At 49.6% G+C, this 13827-nt stretch overlaps 1 protein-coding gene across 2 annotated transcripts; it reads left to right on the forward strand.

The window, feature by feature from the left end:
* The first annotated feature begins 8284 nt into the window (after nucleotides 1–8284).
* On the forward strand, nucleotides 8285–12519 carry LOC117879661 (perilipin-3-like). Of its 2 annotated transcripts, none has more exons than XM_034774933.1 (7): nucleotides 8285–8629; nucleotides 9203–9398; nucleotides 10020–10102; nucleotides 10206–10491; nucleotides 11216–11406; nucleotides 11605–11727; nucleotides 11849–12519. In XM_034774933.1, exons 1-7 carry the CDS (start codon nucleotides 8576–8578, stop codon nucleotides 12218–12220), a joined length of 1305 nt encoding a protein of 434 aa, XP_034630824.1. In that variant the 5' UTR covers nucleotides 8285–8575; the 3' UTR covers nucleotides 12221–12519. The 2 variants fall into 2 exon arrangements, with proteins under 2 accessions (XP_034630824.1, XP_034630825.1); XM_034774934.1 differs by having other exon boundaries at nucleotides 11852–12519.
* Nucleotides 12520–13827: the final 1308 nt, after the last annotated feature.

The raw sequence follows: 13827 nt of genomic DNA on the forward strand, positions 1-13827 counted from the left end.
CCAGCTCCTCAATACTACTGAGGATCTTCAACAAGTCTTTAATGACATACAAACATGTATCCAAGGAGAATGATTAATTCCATGCCTAAAAGGTAAAGTCTTTTCCACAGCTACCTTTATAGTCCTAACATAACATGTTGCTTTTCATATCATCATGACATTACAGTTCTTATTAAAAATTGATATTTATTCATATCACAGTAGTACATAAGGGCTCCAATCAAACATGGGCACCATTGTGGTAAATGCTGTACATATACGTAGTGAGAGGGAGCTGCAGTCCTTGAAGAACCTACAATCTAAACAGGCAGAGGGTGGGACAGCTGTCTCCCATGCATCCCCTCATGGCTTATGGTCTCACTATAGACAACTTGTCTCAGCTTCCCCTCCTGGACTATTCAAATAAACTTCACTTCGGGCTTTTTCTTGGTCAAAAACACCTCTCTTTGGGATCTGGGTTTATTAATATAAAAGAGTGCAAATAAAACTCAACATCTTCCCAAAACAAAGTCCAACGTCTCCCCAAAATGAAGTCCATACACAACTCATTTTTTCTCTTTCTCCTCCCAGGCCTTCCTGCCTGGGGCCTTTGCTCGCTCTCTCTCTCCCAGGCCTCACTGCCCACTGAGCTTGTCTCACTCTATGCCACAACTTCCTGAGCTCCCACTCCCCTCTTGACTGCACCTTCCTGCTCCTTTTATACTGGAATCACCTGATTCCTCTCAGGTGGGGCTCATCCTGTCATTATGATTGACTTAGCCTCAGGCTTTCCAGCCCATGGGGCAAGCCACCCTGTTTCAATCCCCATTTTATTGATGACAAACTGAGGCACAGAGAGATTAAGTGAGTTGCCCAAGGTCACAAGGGGAGCCTGTAGCAGAGCTGGAATAGGACCCAGAACTCCTGAGTCCCAGTGTTAAATCCTGGCCCCATTGAAGTCACAGCGAGTCATAAGGACAGCCTTTGGCTCCACAAGAACAGCTAATACTGTAGACAATATTCTGAATCAGGAAAGGAAGATGACATACCTGTAGCTGGAGCTCTGCCAATGTATTGTCTCTGCAGATGCCCACCTCCACAGTCTGAGCTCACAAGCCAGGAAGCTAGGGAAGGAGAGAAAGCTGTTAAGGATGCTCACTGACCTCACCACGTAGAAGAACCTGTCCCCAAGTATCTCCTATTTCCCCTCTCCCTCATGGACCTTAGGACCATGGGCGTACTTTTGGGGAGGGCAAACTGCAAGCCTCAGGCAGGTGTGGAATTAGCCCCACCCCCACCCCCCCTGCACGGCCCCATTGGTCTGACTGGAGCTGCTCCCACAAATACAGAAGTCAATGTACGCCTATGCTTAGGACTGTCTCTTTTCTCACCATGGGATGTGGGACTTTCCCTTTCCCGTTTGCCCTGCTGCCCTGGGCTACAGGGTGCAGCATGTTACACTGCAGTTGCTAAGCACCAGATCATGTGCGAGTAAAAGTCAGATCCCGCCAGAAAATAACACATCCTGTCCATTTATGCGCCTGAACTCCCAAGTTGCACCACCTAAAGTACTTCTCCAACCATTGGTATGGTGCCAACAAATCTGGAGTCCAGTCAGTCTCCATGGATCCAAGAGGATCCTTCATTTTCTGGCAGGATCTGACTTTTATCCACACCCTGTTTAACCTATGTCAAAGGCACCGAGAGCCCTAGCTTGGTGCTTTTCTGTGTAGGGTATGAAGCTAAATAAGTACCCTGACTAAGCCTGGATCCCTGTGGACTACTGGGTCATGGGCAGGACACTTCCACATCCCCACACCCTCCGTCACCCCTTGGCAGGCTCTGGTCTGGCACTTCCATGCCAGGCAGCAGTGATGGCTGGTTCAGCTCCAGCACTGTGACTGGGAGGTGGCAGATATTGTCGGGGCAGGAAAATCCACTGGTGTCTTGATGGATAGCAGCCAGGAGTGTGCCTGCCCCTGAGGGAGGCTGCTTGTCTTGGCTCTCTTGGAGATGCCAAGCCCTGAGATGCCGAGCCCTTCTGTCAGCCATAGCGCCGAGTGCCGTGGGCCAGGATGGGCGAGGGAAATGGCCGCACAAAAGCTGCTCCCTCCTCCATGCTGGCCTGAGCCACCCAACTGTCACTCCCAACTGCCACGGAACCTTCCGACGCCAGCATTCTAAAATGGGGGTCTCCCTGTGTCCTCTCCCTTACCAATCCCAGCCTTTTCCTGATACTCCAAGCATTGACGCTCCAGGTGCCTCTCAGCATGTAGCTATCATCGCCAGTCCTATGCTGCACTAGATCACGGACAGTTCTTCTGATAGCTTTCTTGCTTTAGAAAGTTTTAAAAAAAATCCCTAGTAGGTGGTGTGGGATAGTGGTGACCTATAAATACGTGCAGTGGTTGATCTTTTAATGAGAGTCCATGACTATTGTTCAGATAAGTGGGATAGGTACAGAACGAGCTCTGGCATGTGAAACGATCTAACGTTAGCAATTTAGCAGAGAGTTTACAAGATCTCAGTGGCTTCTCAAGTGAGATTTGGTCTAATAAAAGGCATTTGGGATCTTCCATGGTACAGTTTCACAACAAAATAGCGGTAGGCTTCAAACACTAAAAGCACTGCATGAGAAGATCTTAGATTTTATACCTAGCAATTAAAACTAAGGAGTTTGTCTATAAAATGGAAGCACATTACACAGTGGGGGAGACTAGTACCCAGACACCCTCAATTCCCGTAATATGACCAAACCAACTGCAGCTGTATCTTATTTTCCTCTTTTTGTTTGTTTGCTATGCAACTTAGGTAGCTTTCCATAAGCCTGTTCCTATTGGGAACCAATTCTTTTCCTTCCAGGGCCAGCAAAAAGCAGCCAAAGGTGTTATAGTATCTCCCTCCCATGCCATAAACAGTGTAATCTCTGAGCAACAGAAACTATTCATGTAGTGCTAGGACTGCAGCAGGACACACCTGATCTACCTCTAACCTAAGCAGCAAATAAAGAAGGGGAAAGCCTGCTTTTTCTGGAGTGGGGCTGGCATTCCCCAATGTTCACATTATTTAGAATGCTGGTGAGAACACTCCATAAGGCGTTCACTTGTTTCTACTAGACACCCCTAGATCTCATTTTCAAACTTGCAATGTAATGCCCAACCTTAACAGTGACTTCATGGGCTCTTGTATCACTGGATTAGCAGTGCTGACTGTTACACAGTCCGTGATCTGGAAACTTAATATGCTTTAACATTGCTGAGGTCACTTTTATAAGATCATATTTTATCCACCATGATATCAGCCATTACTCTTCCTTAGCATCTGAGCCTTCCCACTTCCATTATCAGAATGGATCTGGCTCCCAATGAAACACACCTAGGCCACCCAGAAATCTCCATGCCTTCCTCATGGCCTTCTTTTTGGGGGCCCACCTCGCTGCTACAGCCAGCCCAGCTTCCCACTGCTGTTACCTGCTTCTGTCACTGACTTCGGTGGATGTGTTCCTGACTAACCCATCTGTCCTCAATTAGACCATCTGCCAGATGGAGGGAAAGTCTTGTCTCACTACTGGGAACTGGCTTCACAGTTCGTAGAGTAGAAAAAACCTTACAGATCCTGCTTGCAAAGACCTTAACAACAGCCTGATTCAAGATCATGCTGCCTAGAAACAAGCAAGCTTTCCAGGGGAAACGAAGAATAGCTAGCAAAGTTTAATGAGTGCCCAGTGTTCCATGGATCATTTAATCTGGGGTGATCAGACAGCAACTGTGAAAAATCAGGACTGGGGGTGGGGGGGTAATAGGCGTCTATATAAGAAAAAGTCCAAAAAACCAGACTGTCCCTATAAAAATGGGACATCCGATCACCCTAATTTAATCCAAAGTGATTCTTCTAATTTGCAGGCTGCAGAGCTACAAATGTATAATGTAGTCCCCCAATCCTGAAAGCACTTATGCATGTGCTTAACTTTATAAGCATATGAGCAGTCCCATTGATTTCAATTGAACTACTTGCACCTGAAGTTAAACCCATACCTAGTTGCAGGATTGGGGCTGTAACAAGTGTAGCTGGGAAATGCTCTGACAAGCAAAGGAGGAACCTAACACACTGTATGTGGAAGATTCTCCCTGCAAAATCTCTGTGACGGAGACAATGCTCTTGTTGGGCAGCATAATAATGGCTCTAACTTAAAATGGAAAATTAATTGCAGCACCAACAGCACCCAGACCACCAAACAGTGGCTGAGAGACTGTCAGATACTTGTGCCGGTGCTCAGAGAGTGCATTCGGGGAGCACTACATTCAGGGACAAAGGGAGTGATTTCAAGTAGCACCAGAAGCCTCTCTCAGGCGTGGGCCTCATGCTTTGCCTTGTACATGCAGTGGAAGACACCCGCTAAGATTTCCCAGGGTATTTAGGCATTGCTCCACTCAGCACTGCATGACAGGTCTCATTTTCAAAAGCAATGTATGCACTTGGTAGCCTACATCCCATTGACTGGCACTAAAACATAGGCTCTACAGCCTAGATCCTGAAAGGTATGTGACACTGACACAGCCCTCATCCAGGGTTGGTTGGGAGGGTGGCATCACCTAGTGGTCAGGGCTTAGGCCAGTGACCTGAAGTGGGGATGATGGTAGGGAAGCTGGGGTGATCTCACCCCACTTCCTACCACATCCCTGCAATTGTCCCAAGGTTGCCATCTGGGTAATGCAGCGTAAGGGCAACTGCTCCTCCGGTGGTATGGCCCAGCTCAGTCCAAGGCTTTCCCCTACGGCGGTAGTCCAAACAAAAATAAAGGGGATCAATCCAGTCCAGAGTTCATAGGCATGGGCAGCAGGTAGAGTAGGCCAGGAGAGACTCTGACTCCCTGATGCTGCCAGATGGCCGGTTGTGGGTTTGGTGGGGGGAGTTTTTGTTTTATTATACCCCATGCAGGTTCCCAGGCAGCTGTGGCAGCAATATGTGCTATTCAACTTCCTGGGTTCATCAGTAATCTCCCTGGACTCCAGAGAGACTACTGATGAACCCAGGAAGCCGAGTAGCAAACACCACTTCTATAGCCACCCCAGAACCTGCACGGGATATATCTAAAGCTCAGGTTCCTCTTCAGAAGAGATGCTGTGGTTTTTCCTGGGCAGCTTGGGGAAGGTACTAGCCCAGGGCTCCTCTGAGCAGGTGGCAGGGGGCCTCCAGGCTTCAACCAGCCTGGGGTTCCTCCAGCCAAAGGGGGTCCAGTTCAGGGCTCCTCCAGGAGTAGGGCTCATTGTTCCAGCCACGGTGAGGGGGCAGCATACAGAAGGGGCAGAACCAGGGACTAGCCTCCTCAAAGGGGGAACTCCACACACATTCATAGGCAAGAGGAATGCTTCCCACACAGGCTGTGTCTGCAGCAGGCCCTTCCTTCCCTCAAGGAGGGACCTATGGACAGTTATTTAGGGAGAGGAGTGGCCTTGCCTCATAGACTTTAAGGTCAGAAGGGCCCATTATGATCATCTAGTCGGACCTCCTGCACAACGCAGGCCACAAAATCTCACCCACTCACTCCTGTAACAAACCCCTGACCTATGCCTGAGTTACTGAAGTCCTCAAATCGTGGTTTAAAGACCTCAGGTGCAGAGAATCCTCCAGCAAGTGACCTGTGCCCCACGCTGTTGAGGAAGATGAAAAACCTCCAGGGCCTCTGCCAATCTGCCCTAGAGGAAAATTCCTTCCTGACCCCAAATATGGTGATAAGCTAAACCCTGAGCATGTGGGCAAGACTCACCAGCCAACACCCAGGAAAGAATTCTCTGTAGTAACTCAGATCCCATCCCATCACAGGCCATTGGGCATACTGCTAATAATCAAAGATCAATTAATTGCCAAAATTAGGCTATCCTATCATACCATTCTCTCCATAAACTTACCAAGCTTAGTCCTGAAGACAGATATGTCTTTTGCCCCTACTGCCCCTCTAGGAAGTCTGTTCCAGAACTTTACTCCTCTAATGGTTAGAAACCTTTGTCTAATTTCACATCTAAACTTCCTAATGTCCAGTTTATATCCATTTGTTCTTGTGTCCACATTGGTACTAAGCTTAAATAATTCCTCTCCCTCCCTGATATTTATCCCTCTGATATATTTATAAAGAGCAATTATATCTCCCCTCAGCCTTCTTTTAGCCTCTTCTCTGCTGGTGATATAGGTCTACTCTTTTCCCTAGTTTGCCCCCAAACAAGCGGCTCTCCTGCCTTTTAACTCCTCCTCCAGTTGGTGCATTTCCTACAGACGTGGCAGGGCAGGGCTGGCTGAGCGCAGAGCAGTTCCTTAACCCCTTGTTGCCCAGTGTGGGACAACCTACCTTTGAGGTTCTGGGCCCAAATCACTTAGGCCTTGCAATGCTGAGTGGAGCAATAGCTAAATACCTTTAAAAATCTGTGCCATGTTCTCTTCTGTGGACAATTCCACTAACAGGAAAGCTATAAATGAACTGAGGAAGCAGCTTGTGCCAACTGGGCCAGAGAAACTAACCCAGCCTCTTCTGGAGTGGGCAGGAAAGCAAAATCATGCATCAGCTATCAGCACTCTCCCCTCTTAGATTGTTTTACTGACAAAAACCTTCTACACTGAAAATGTTACTAGGGAGATGGAATGTAAAGGTGTTCTCCAGAGAGAGCAACTGGACCACTATAAGAATATGAAGCTTTATTATTATTTGTATTACAGGAGAATTTAGAAGCCAAAATCAGAACTGGAATCCCATCATGCTAGGTACTGTCTTAACACAGAGTAAAAGGCCTGCCCCAAACAGCTCATAATCTGAAACTAGATTTGCCAGCCCTCCAGGATTGTCCTGGAGTCCCCAGGAATTAAAAATTAATCTTTAATTAAAGATTGTCATGTGATGAGACCTCCAGGAATACATCCAACCAAAATTGGCAATTCTGAAATTGGCTCACAGCCCTCAGTGGGCAAAGTAGAGAATGCAGCTGTGCAATTGGTCTCCTGAGCTGTCTGTCAAGTGTGTCCAGTCCCATGATGACATCATCACAGGAATATAATGGCTGAGAGAGGGATTGGTCCTAGTATTGATGAAGGATTAGTAGTGTTGATACTTGGTAAGATGTGTGGCTAAATTCTGTGAAATGTCTCTGGTTCCTAGGTTGTGGGGGTGTTTAGATGGGGGCTCTTTTCTTACACAGAGTGTGACCTGATGTCTTGCCTGATTGATGGTCGTAGCTAGGATTGAATGATCAGAACCTCTTAGTCCCTTTCAGTGCTTGGTAGCTGTACTTGTGTAAAGCATCTCTAGGTGATAGCTGGGTCTCCTGAACAAACAGTCCAGGGAAAGAAACTATTTGTCTTCCAGACCAGGTTGCCTGGATTAATGGTATGTTCTAGGAGATGGAGCTTCCCTAGAGGAGAATGGCATATTTAACAAGAACTAAATTAGAGCCTGGACCATGGAAAAACTGTCTACATACCTTTCTACATGAGCGAAGCTGTGCTGTTCCCATTCATGGATGGGGATTGGGACTTCTGGCTGTGGTCTGAGTTCTGGTGTGTCATAATGATCTGCAGGTGGAAACACTTGGCTGAGGTGGCTGATTCAGCTGGGACTGGGGTGCTGGGTAACCAATATGTATCTCAAACAGATAATTTAGGAAACACTAAAGGAAAACAGGCCTGGTGCCTTCTCATAAGGGAAATGCTTTCTGGCCTCACTCTCACCTCTAGAGGTGATGATGTCAATTTACCTCAACTGGAATCTGGTGGGTTTTTTTTAACCAGATCAGTCTCTAACTGATAATAGAAAATACTTGTATTTTACCAGCTAAACTGGCTCTAAAATAACCAGTCTGCCATAGTGGAGATCTCCTATGTAATTAAATATCCAGGGAGACTCAAACACTACTCATTCTAGAGGTCCCTGAACACTCACCGATGGTACCTTCTCAATTCAGTGTTCTCCATGTGCAGTCAATGACTGCTACCTTCAGCAGGATAACGTCTCTCGGTGATTGTACTCTGGTACAAATGGAATTAACCCCTGGCACTATCTGGGAAAATACTGAACTAGGAGGGTGCCTGTGATGCACTGTGCAGCTGTCCTGGTGCTCTCCTCGGGAGGCATTGCTGGGTCTGTAAGTCTGAATAGAAGCTTTAGGAGTGTGTAACACTGACAGACCCTGGTTGTTGGCGGGCGGGATTGAACCTGGGACCTCTGGAGCTAAATGCATGAGCCTCTACTGCATGAGCTAAAAGCCATCTGACTCTTGGCTAAAGCTGTAGAGCAGACACATTAATCTCTCTCTAACTGGTCTTTGGTGCCACTAGATGGGACAGAACACCACACCCAGAAGGTGTAGGTTCCAAGTGCATCCCTGGACTTGAGGATGCACTCTGGGCCTGCCTTGGATCAAAGGTTTAACGTACTGGCCTGTTCTCTCTGTAGAGAGAGAGATTCACTACAGGGCACAACCTGGTCTGGTTCTTAGAGAAAACAGAACTGGAGCACCTCTCCTGGTGTTATTACCCAATATTTATTCTATTGTTTCCTGCTGTAGCCTCTCAATATTCCTTTTTGGGTCTTGCAGGGACATCTCACTCCACCATGTCTGCTAATGAAAATGAAACACAGGTAGAGATCCAGGCACAGGAGCAACAGGTGGGTCCCTCCTGGGGAGGCAGGTGTGCTTGGCAGCTGGAGTTGCTGCTCTAGCTTGAATGTGCCCATTCCTGGAGATGGGGACTCATAACCACAATAGTAGCCGATGCTTCAAGTTCTAATGCTCAGTCACTGCCCAGAAGTGCCTCCTGAAGCCAGGGTGAGCACTGGCACTGGTGACCCTGTGAAGGCTGTCTGCGCTGTAACACTGGCAAATCCCTTTGACAGTAGTGCCCAAGGGCCCAAAAAGGAGGGGGGCATTGTACCAAGTGCTGGACAGACATGGCTCCTGAGCGGGAGACGCTGCACTTGGTAAGACAAAAGGTTGCTCAGTTCCTGCTCTCACTGACAGAACAAGATTGACACCATTCTGTTTTGTTGGTGGGTGTGCCAGGATGCAAACAGCATTCCTGAGATCTTGCTGAATATAGGCAGCTGTTCCAATGGAACCAGGCTTCTGAGGACAGTCTCCTACATGTCCTACAGAATCAGTAGTTGCAGAAGGAAAGAGATGGGGGGGCACCTTGACAAGCAGGAACTCTTCCCCAGCTGACTCCCCTTTCCCTCCCTCAGACTGCAGTGGGCAGGGTGGCTGGCCTGCCCTTGGTCAGCTCTGCCTATGAGATGGCCTCTGCCAACTATGTGGCCACCAAAGAGACCTACCCAGCCATCAAAGCTGTCTGTGAGGTGGCAGAGACTGGGGTGAGGGCCATCACCTCTGCTGCCATCGTTGGGACACGGCCCATCCTGGACCAGCTGGAGCCACAGCGTGAGTAAGGGAAGGGAGCAGGAACACTCCTGTGTGCGTAGCAGGGGAGGTGGGTCTGGGTGCAGGCTCCACCTACAGTGGCTCTAGGCCCACTACTGAACTCGACCTCCAACTGGAGGCAAACAGAATCCAGACTCCCTTCTCCTGCTCCACTGAACTCTGCTAGCTCCTAGAAGTGATCTGGCCAAGGCATTGTGCTGAGCTGGGCCAGTCTAGAGAGAGGCAGTGCCCAGGCACAATCCTTGGTGTGCGTGGCTGGCCCAGTGCCACATAGCCACATGCACAGTGTATGGCACCTAATGCCATGGAGCAATACTTGCTAGAAGGCACTGGAAGCAGCTCCAGTGCTAAAGGGATCTGAGCCCATTACGGCACTGGAGACTCCTGAAACCCTCTAGGAGAAGCTGGGGTGGTTGAACAGACAACTGGCAGCTGGGATCTCCCGAGTGCTAAACCTGGCTCTGACACAGACTGGCTCCATAGCCTTGGGCAAGTTGCCCAACCCCTCTTCCTTGGCGTCCCCATCAGTGCTTAGGAACACCAGTCCCTCAATGTACACAGATTAGCAGCCCCACAAGATCAGTGCACATGAAGGAATAAAGGGAACTGGTTGTGTTACAGTTGCAGCAGCCAATGAATACGCCTGTCGGGGTCTGGACAGACTGGAGGAGCAGCTGCCCATCCTGCAGCAGCCGATTGAGAAGGTAACTACACTAGTGTCCAGGCTGGTTCTGGAGCAGGCTGAGGCTATGGGCTCTTCACTTCCACTAGGTGTTCAGTGACCTCTCCTGACACCTTTTCCTCTAGGTGGCTTTGGATGCCCAAGACCTAGTGCATGCCACAATGGTGGGTGCCAAGGATACAGTCTGCAGCACGGTCACTGAGGCGAAGGATGCAGTGACCAGCATGGTGGGCATGGCCAAGGGGGCTGTTCAGGAGAGCGTGGAAGTGACCAAATCTGCAGTGACCAGTAGCATGAGCACAGTGATAGGCTCCAGCATGGGGCAGATGGCTGCGAGTGGCATAGACGTGGCATTGGCAAAATCTGAGCAGTTGGTGGACCACTACCTCCCCATGACAGAGGAGGAGCTTGGTAAGAACCCCTTTGGTTTGTATTCAGCAATGTGACTCTGGTGTCTTGGGGCATGGCTTAGACTCCCAGCGTTCACAGCTGAGCTGCCAAACGAGCCACCTCTCCTTGGGGTTCCCTTGCAACATAGCTTGGCTTCTAGGCCTCCCCTTGTTCCTTCATGTTGGGCCCTCTGCTAGCCCTGCCTGATGGAAGGAGGCTGGACTAATGGCTTTGCTGCTCCCTGTGCAGTTACCCGCTCCCTGGCTGGTCAGTGCCGCAGGACATCCAAACATGCTCTGGGAAAGATTCTGTAGGCCACAAGCTTTGGGAGGTCTGAATGCAGCTGCCTTGGTATCCTGGCCCTGCCAACCAGTGGTGCAAGTAGATTTTTAACTGTTACCAGTATGGTGACTCATGGGAGGGACCCAAAGGTGGGGACATGTGACACCCCCCCCCCAACACACACACACACACACACACACACACAACCCCACGCTGCCCTGTGGGGGGGCTGTACAGACCCTAGACAGGAGATCCAGTTGTGTGGAAGGGATGGTGGGGCAGCTGGGGGTGGTACAGCCACACCGGAGGAGCTGCTGGCATTCTGCTCCTTTTGCTGCTGTGATTCCCGGGAGAGCCCTGCGGTGTTCAGCAGATGCTAAATGTCTTAATGGTACGGCGTACCTGACTGTACTGGCTTACTTGCACCACTGCTGCCAGCTGACCCTCTTTTTCCCCCTTCCAGCTGAGCTTGCAACAGCTCCCGTGGAGGGGCCGGGAGAGACTCCTGCAGAGCAGCAGAGTTACTTTGTGCGTCTGGGTTCCCTTTCGAGCATGCTGCGCCAGCGAGCCTACCAGCACACCCTGGGCAAGATGAGACAAGCCAGGCAGCGCACCCTGGAGGCCCTCTCCCAGCTCCAGCAAACCATTGACCTGGTAGGAACATGACCTCTCTCCCCTTCCCTGTAGCTGCTATGGGTCACGGTCTCTGCAGCCTCCTGTGCTCAGTGCCGTTGGCACTGTTTGTTCCTAGGCCCAGCAGTGTTGCTGCAGTAGTGCTGCCTGCCTGCTACCCGAAGTTCCATGGCCAGCCGCCTCCTGCTGTTCCCAGCTAACTGCACTCTCCTCCTGCAGATCAACCATGCCAAGCAGGCTGTAAATCAGAAGCTTCACAATGGCCAGGACCGTCTGTACCAAATGTGGCTCCAGTGCTGCAGGGGGAAGTTTGAAGGGCAGGAGAACCCAGACTCAGCAGAGGTATTCTCCTCCTCCTTCTTCTTCTTCTTCTTCTTGCCCTGACAGCCTTGCTCCAGCAAACTCACCCCATCTGTAAGGGTGACTTGCAGATACTCCAGTCTGTCTTGCTTTCTCCCTCCAGCAGGTTGAAGCTCAGGCTCTTTCCATGTCCCAGAGCCTCACCGAGCAACTGAAAACCACCTGCCTTACTCTCCTGGGCAGCATTCAGGGCCTTCCCAGCACTATCCAGGACAAGGCCCAGCAGGTCTCGAGCAGTATAGAAGCGCTCCAGGCTTCCTTCTCCAGTGCCAGCTGTTTCCAGGATCTGTCCAGCAGTGCCCTTGCCCAGAGTCAGGAGAAGGTGACCAAGGCCCAGGAGTCCCTGGATGAGCTGCTGGAATATGTGATGCAGAACATTCCCCTGGACTGGATTGTGGGACCCTTCACTCCCACTGGAGACTCCACACCATGTCCTGATGAGATGGTGAAGGAAGGAAAGAAGGTGGAGGCCTGAAGGGTTCCATTCCCCCTGTTGCTGGAAGGAATCTAGATGAATTCCCTGCATAGCTAGTGTGAGGTCTCCTCGCTGAGGCTGTGGTCCTCCTTTGGCAGATGGTGGACTGATTTCAGCTCTTCCTTCTGCAGAATTAAAGAACCTGAATGTCATTTCCCCAGGCACACTTCCCTGGAACCGTTTATTACCAGTTACAGGGCGGCATCGCTAATCATGCAGGACTGCACCCCTTACAGGGTTAGTCTGCTTCTCTGAGGACATGGCTTGTAACTGACATACAGCTGTCTTCCTCTGTACATACCAAGTGCTGCTGAGCTTGGGGTTTTTTTTTTCTAGCTCTTTGTATTGTATAAAACTAGGGTTTAACTTCACAATAAACCTCAACTGCATTCAAAGTGCTGGCTGCTTAATGTGATCCCTCCCCAGCTCATGCTCTATACAAACATGTACAGTACAGGTGACCCCATCTGCCATGCATGTGTACACACACACACACACACACACCTTTTCTCTGGCAGGGCTCCAGAATGGCTGAGCTCATCTCCTGGGTGAAGGCATCTCTTCAGTTGCCTCCATTTGACACTCTTCCATTGAGACTTTTCTCAAATAGGAGTAGGTGGGTGAGATTCTGTGGTGTGTAGGAGGTCAGACTAGATGATCATAATGGTCCTTCTGACCTTAAAGTCTGAGGCAACAGCCCATTGGGAACACTTGTCTGGCTTCCAGTGGGTAGCAAGGCAACATTACAGCCTCTGAGACCAACTAACAGAGGGAAAGACCCAGGGTGTTGGGGCACTATCTCCTTGAGAGGAAATGGGGTGTGTGGAGAACAGAGAACCTACTATTGATAATAAGCGAAGTTAAAAGGATAACCTACAGTGGTGTGAGACTGCCAGGCCTTGCCTCTAGTCCAGTGCAATAAGACCAAGTACAGCAGCTACTTCAACCTAGATCAGAAGCGTCACAATGGCCAGGACCATCTCATGACAGCTGAACAGGTTGGGAGTGTCTAGGAAAAGAGTTGGTGATTTGACAACTCCAGACAACTGGGATTTAACAAAACACACACAGGGAGATAAGTTGCAAAAAAATAGAGCAGCAGATAGGATCGCTGATGTCCAAGCTTCAGCAAGACTGCCTCCTTTCTCCATGCCATTAGCCAAGCCCCTGTCTAACCTTTCCTACTGCCTAGTGTAAACCTAGCCAGGCTGCTAACAGTACAGGCACATGGCTCAGGGTTGTGGGAGATGCATAATATGACCAGTGCTGGGCTTTTAATGCATTTCCCTGAGAGCTTGTGTCTATACTTGAAGTCACTTGTGGAGTGTCATCTAGGCAGCTCCATCACTGTTGCTTATCTAGCTAGAGCTTGAGCTATTAAAAAGCTTCAGGCAAGGAAATGTCTCTCAGGTTCAGCAGTACCATGACCATTGCTCTCAATGATGGGGAAGAGTAACCAAAGTAGTGATGTAGCCAGCCATGTGAGCTGCTTACTCCTGATCTCATTGGACAGGGCCTGCCTTCTACTCCAATGGGCTGGGGATATCAAGCCCTTCAAAGTCTAACTGCCAGGGAGTGATCACTGAGGCTAATCTGCCTGGGTAACT

This window comes from Trachemys scripta, chromosome 6 (assembly GCF_013100865.1).
Source record: "Trachemys scripta elegans isolate TJP31775 chromosome 6, CAS_Tse_1.0, whole genome shotgun sequence".
NCBI lineage: Eukaryota > Metazoa > Chordata > Testudines > Emydidae > Trachemys > Trachemys scripta.

Bases quoted from the DNA above. Each gene is read 5' to 3' on its own strand.
- LOC117879661 (XM_034774933.1), top strand. From the start codon at position 8,576: ATGTCTGCTAATGAAAATGAAACACAGGTAGAGATCCAGGCACAGGAG. The intron at 8,630-9,202 runs GTGGGTCCCTCC...TCCCTCCCTCAG, and splicing joins TCCAGGCACAGGAGCAACAG to ACTGCAGTGGGCAGGGTGGC. The intron at 11,728-11,848 runs GTATTCTCCTCC...TTCTCCCTCCAG, and splicing joins AGAACCCAGACTCAGCAGAG to CAGGTTGAAGCTCAGGCTCT.